The sequence below is a fragment of the Heterodontus francisci genome, chromosome 27 (genome assembly GCF_036365525.1).
Source record: "Heterodontus francisci isolate sHetFra1 chromosome 27, sHetFra1.hap1, whole genome shotgun sequence".
NCBI lineage: Eukaryota > Metazoa > Chordata > Chondrichthyes > Heterodontiformes > Heterodontidae > Heterodontus > Heterodontus francisci.
In genome coordinates, this window is record NC_090397.1 from 62,189,000 (window position 1) to 62,194,999 (window position 6,000).

The 6,000-nt window shown below is 45.0% G+C and overlaps 1 protein-coding gene across 7 annotated transcripts in view; it reads right to left on the bottom strand.

Moving 5' to 3' along the window:
• The window catches only part of LOC137384867 (uncharacterized), a 73,622-nt gene extending 70,586 nt beyond the window's left edge, over positions 1 to 3,036 (bottom strand). For 4 of the 7 annotated variants that reach the window (XM_068059472.1, XM_068059473.1, XM_068059471.1 and 1 more), the window contains exon 1: positions 2,619 to 3,034. In XM_068059472.1, the coding sequence (XP_067915573.1) occupies positions 2,619 to 2,712 (94 nt within the window). In that variant the 5' untranslated portion in view covers positions 2,713 to 3,034. Of the gene's footprint in view, positions 1 to 2,618 lie in introns of all 7 variants that reach the window. The other 3 variants (XM_068059474.1, XM_068059477.1, XM_068059476.1) reach the window with 2 other exon arrangements.
• Positions 3,037 to 6,000: the final 2,964 nt, after the last annotated feature.

Consider the following 6,000-nt stretch of genomic DNA (forward strand, 5'->3'; position numbering starts at 1 on the left):
CCCTTTGGACCACTTCTCCATTTAAATCCTATGCTGTAATGCTACAATATCTCTAATTAGTAACACTACCTCTTCCCTTTCTCCCTCCCCCATCCTCCTTAAAGTTTTACAGCTCACTACATTTAATTGTCAATCCTGACTTTTGCTGCAGCCATACTTAGTATTGCTATTACGTAATGATTTTCCACTTTAATCAATGATTCTAGTTCCACATTTTGGCATTAATATACCACACTGCATCTGTAAAATTCTTAAAGAAAGAGCTTGCACAAATGAAAGTACTTTTCATCCCTCACTCCTTTTATATTCCACCTTTCACGTCCTCATGAGCGCTTCAAAGTGCTTCACAATTAATGAACTGCTTTTGAAGTGCAGGCACTTATTTTCTAGACAAATCTGGAAGCCAAAATGAACACAAGGTCCATCAGATAACAATGATATATATAACCAGTTAATTTGTTTTTGGAGGTGCAATTTAAGAGACAAGTGATGGCCGAAACCTCGTGAGCAGGCAGACAGTGCCTCAATTTAACATCTCATCTGAAAGACAGCACCTCTGACAATACAACACTCCTTCAGTTACTGCACTGAAATGTCAGTGTAGATGTAGTCAAATTCCTGGAGTGGAGCTTAAACCTTCTGATGAGAATCTAACACTCGTAAATCGTTAAAGGCATAAATAGTGTAGATCTAAGCAAGTTAGCTAAGATCATCGGATTGAACAAAATTGGTACATTCTCACTTTTTAAAAATTTGTTCATGCGATGTGGGCATTACCAAGCACTTCCCAGCAGCATTTATTGCCCATGAAAAGGTGGTGATGAGCTGCCGCCTTGAACCGCTGCAGTCTGTGAGCTGTCAGCACACCCACAGTTAGGGAGTGTCACGCAGGCCCCCCACATGCCAAAAATGAGGCATATTAATTTCGCCACATGGACATTAAATTTCAAATTGCTGCTGGGAAGAAGAGAAGGCCGGATACAAGGGGTTGCCAAGCCCCCTGGCTGGAAAGACATTTTTGCATATTAACAGACAGTATCTGTAGACAAAGGACCATTCCCTGACCCACCCAATACACAAAGCCAGAAGTGGTTATACCAGTCAGGTGGCTACTCTGCTGACCAACTTGGGGAGTTTTAAATTGCAGAAACAGGGTTTGAACGGGAAGAAAGCGCTGTGCTCCTGGACTGAAAAGACCTCCTCTCCTCCTGTCTGCTCACATCTCTTTCTCATGGAACTGAAACCCACTGAAGACATGTGAACCCCAAGAGAGAAAAGTCTCCTACAGTGAACAAAGTTGAAGAAGAATACTGAGCCCCAAAAAGAAGCAAGATCCACCTACAAACAAGAACTCTACAGTGAGCTTGAAGACCCGTAACAAAAAAACTCTTCAGATATTTTGCCTCAAACCTTTCCACTTTATTTTTCTTCTGCTCTTTTCTGTCTCTATTCGCATGTGCATATCACATATGCATGCTAGTGTGGGGCGCTGCGTGTACCTGTAGGCTTTAACTGAATTAGAGTTTTTAGTTTAAGTTTAATAAATTTCACTTTTCTTCTTTAAACCTAAGAAAGCCTGTTTGTACTCATTTGTTTGCCTTATAATTGAACAAGGATTCACCAAGGGGGAGCTGAAAACACAGTGTGTTTAACATCAAACCCTGTTACAGTAAGACCAGGTGAAGACTGAGAGGGACCCCTCGACACCTTCTCACCTGGTCGTAACAGGGAGGGAGCTCTTGAAACTGGAGATTAGGCAATTCAAGTTTCTGCACAGTTTACTGCAAGTGCAGTAGTTGTTTAATCCTCATATATGCACCCTGTGTGGGCTTTTTGTATATTCTCTCTAAGAAATATGGCATTTTTGACACCAGCTGATCTCCCATTGCACATGGGGAGTGAAGGCCAACAATAGGTTTCAGGTGAAATGGATAATTGGACCTGGGCACCGACATAATTCAGCCTTCATTTTCAAATCATACATCAGTCTTTAATCTTAGATTTGCATGAAATTCCTGTGTCGACACTTGCAATGGAGACAGGCTATGTAAACCTGTCACGCTGTAATTCTGCCCTTCCACCAGAGGTAGTGCTAGAGCATCACCACTGGGGAAGGGTGTCGAAAAAGTCCATTTATTTCATTTCCAAGTAATAAACAACTAAAAGCATCAATAACAAGCTCAAAGAGTAAGTATATCCCAATATTTCTAAATGGTCATTACACTTAAGAGTGATGGAATTTAATAAAACCTCACTTTCTGTTCAGAATAAGTACAGGGGACAAAAATGAGTGCATTACACAATCATCCTTTAAAACATACCCCTACTGTCAAAACTTTCTGAGTTACACCTGGTAGCTCAAAGCATCTACAAATACAACTCAGTCTTGGCTTTATGATTTTCCAAAGGTTGAATCATGAAATCAGCTTTTTGTGATTTTAAAAAAGAACGATACTCCTGATACCGACAGACAATGCAACTTTAAGATAGGCCTGATCCAACGATTTTGGTCATTTGGTAGGGTAGAAATTGCCCAATATCACATGTTGACTGGAGCTGGTGAGCACGGTACAATGAGGAGAAAGTTAGTTAAGTGTGTGTCCACGGCGGGAACTCACCTGAGCGAGAGACAGCATTCCAAGATGGGGAACATGGCTGGTTACAACTCGGCGACGGAGGTGAGGAAGACATGTTTTCAACCCTCAGCTTCATCCGTCCTCTTCGGGGCAGGCCAGAAAGTTTATTTTTGTTGTTGGCAATTTAATAAAATTCCACGTGAGGAGAAGAACCGGCATCGGAAAACGAGATTACCTCAGGGAAAATCTGCCCGGTGCGGCGACATGGCGGGGTAGAGAGGGGTCAGACCTCAGGTGTGGGCAGGTAAGGAGAAAATTATATTACAGGCGAATTTTAAACAAAATCCTGAGGAAACTTCTGCGCCGTCGACGGCAGATAACGTGCAACGTAGTGGTTTCTTGTGGCGAGGCGGAAGCACTACATCAGGAAGGGAATAAAGAAAGAGAAAGCTTGGTACGCAATTTAACATCGCGAAAGGAAGAGCAAGACAGGACTTCCTGAACAAGCTGGAGCGCTGCTGACCTCATATTAGTCATAGTCCATTCTCAATCTTCATGGAAAAGCCTCTCCGTTCATTTAAAGAAGAAAAAAAATAAGAGTCTTAAGTTGAGGGTTTTGTTTCCGGAAACGTAACATTTTTAAAAATTCTTTTTTTTAATAAGTTATTGAGAAAAGCGGAGCTGTTTTCCGCTGGCTGCAGCTTCCCAGGCGGAATGTATCCATTGGCGAATGTTGCCTTTTTTTGCAGTTGATACATTGTTACAATGTGTTTATCTTCAAGCGGGGTTCCAGACATCGCGTCACAATCGCCACTCAATGGCCCTGTTTGCATTCCTCACTGCAGGACAGGCCGATCCCTCAAATAGCAAAATCACTCTCCTCACTACCTCGGCATTGTCTATTCTTACAGATTTGAAAATGCACCAGGTTATCATCAATTTTCAACCCCTTCTTCAAAACCCTCCCTGGATGGGTGCAACTCCAACAACACTAAGGAAGCTGAACACCATCCAGGACAAAGCCAGCCCACTTCATTGACACCCCATCCACCACATTAATATTCGCTCCCCCCACCATCGACGCACAGCAGCAGCAGTGTGTACTATCTACAAGATGCACTGCAGCAACTCACCAAGGCTCCTTTGACAGCACCTTCCAAACCCGTTACCTCCACCACCTAGAAGGACAAGGGCAGCAGGCGCATGGGAACACCACCACCTGCAAGTTCCCCTCCAAGCCACACACCATCCTGACTTGGAACTATATCGCCATTCCTTCACTGTCGCTGGATCAAAATCCTGGAACTCCCTCCCTAACAGCACTGTGGGTGTACCTGCGCCAGATGGACTGCAGCGGTTCAAGAAGGCAGCTCACAACTACCTTCTTGAGGCAATTAGGGATGGGCAATAAATGCTGGCCTAGCCAGCGACGCCCACATCCTGTGAAAGAATATTTTAACAATGGTCAACCACCGTGCAGAGAGGGAAAACATGTCTTTATGAATTCAAACTCCTCATTTACTATATGTGGTACAGTAGGGTGGACTGTTATCTAAGCAATAGCCAGTTGGCGTGGACTCCAGGGGCCAAATGGCCTCCTTCGTGCCACGATGACTGTATATGCGCTGAATGTTCGGGCCCTCCAAATTCGGGAACAGGGGGGGGATGGGCTAAAAATGTTGGCTAGGATGTCGGTTTCAGGAAAACATTCTCAGCACTGGCAATGTTACCAGGGCAGTACAGGGATCCCACTCTCCTCCCCATTGAGGCCAATTCGATTAGTTTATAAGCTCGTTAAGTGCTTGTTAATGTTGAAGAGTGGAATTTGCATGGGTTTCAGGAGGCATCTGTGGCAGATCTGCTGAAGAGAGGCAGGTAGAGTGGGGAGCCTGTCATGGCTGCCCCGGGCATCACTCTGGCACCATAAGTGAATCAGCAGGGCAAAGGAGGACATGCTCTTTGGCAAGGAGGTGCTCTGGGTGCTGCACAGGTGGTGGGGAGAGTGGGCACTCAACTCTTGGGCATTGAATAAAGTCATCACCTCCCTGGCATTGCAGGGGCAGCAGAGCAGGGGGCAAGACTGCCAATGACAATTGGGGGCCCACCTGTCCTAAAGGAAGGCTGCAGCTGACACCATACTGGAAAACTGAACAAGCAGTAACCACATACATCACAACTCGATAACAACATAGAAAACGTCAAAAATGGGGATGTTCGCTGATGATTGCACAATATTCAGCACCATTCGCAACTCCTCATATACTGAAGCAACCCGTGTAGAAATATAGACAATATTCAGGCTTGGGCTGAGAAATGACAAGTAACATTCGCACCACACAAGTGCCAGGCAATGACCATCTCCAACAAGAGAGAATCTAAACATCTCCCCTTGATGTTCAATGGCGTTGCCATCGCTGAATCTCCACTATCGACATCCTGGGAGTTGGCATTGACCAGAAACTGAACTGGAGTAGCCACATAAATACCGTGGCTACAAGAGCAGGTCAGAGGCTAGGAATCCTGTGGTGAGTAACTCGCCTCCTGTTTCCAAAAACCTGTCCACCATCTACAAGGCACAAGTCAGGAGTGTGATGGAATACTCTCCACTTGCCTGGATGGGTGCAGCTCCAACAACACTCAAGAAGCTTGACACCATCCAGGACAAAGCAGCCCGCTTGATTGGCACCCCATCTACAAACATTCACTCCCTCCACCACCGACGCACAGTGGCAGCAGTGTGTACCATCTACAAGATGCACTGCAGCAATGCACCAAGGCTGCTTAGACAGCACCTTCCAAACCCGTGACCTCTACCAACTAGAAGGGCAAGGGCAGCAGATGCATGGGAACACCACCAACTGCAAGTTCCCATCCAAGTCACACACCATCCTGACTTGGAACTATATCGCCATTCCTTCACTGTCGCTGGGTCAAAATCCTGGAACTCCCTTCCTAACAGCACTGTGGGTGTACCTACCCCACATGGACTGCAGCGGTTCAAGAAGGCAGCTCACCACCACCACCTTCTCGAGGGCAATTAGGGATGGGCAATAAATGCCAGCCTAGCCAGCGACGCCCACATCCCATGAATGATTAAAAATAAAATAAGCAGGCATCATTAATTATTATATCAATGCAGGCACAGGCATGACCCAAGGAATAAATCCATAAGAGCTGTGGCCACAGAAACAAGTCAAGAAATTAATGGAGTAACAAGAACGAGTCAACTAACAAATTCATAGATCAATGGGCATAGCAATAAATTCATGGAGCAACAAGGACTAGTGATTTAATAAACTGATGGGGTAGAGGAGATCAATAAAGTACCACCTTTAGTTTTCTACCACTATTTCCTGCCCCTGTGCACTAACTTTCTTTTATTTTACAGTCGTTCACTTTTCAAAGCACTATGTGGTTATCTGGT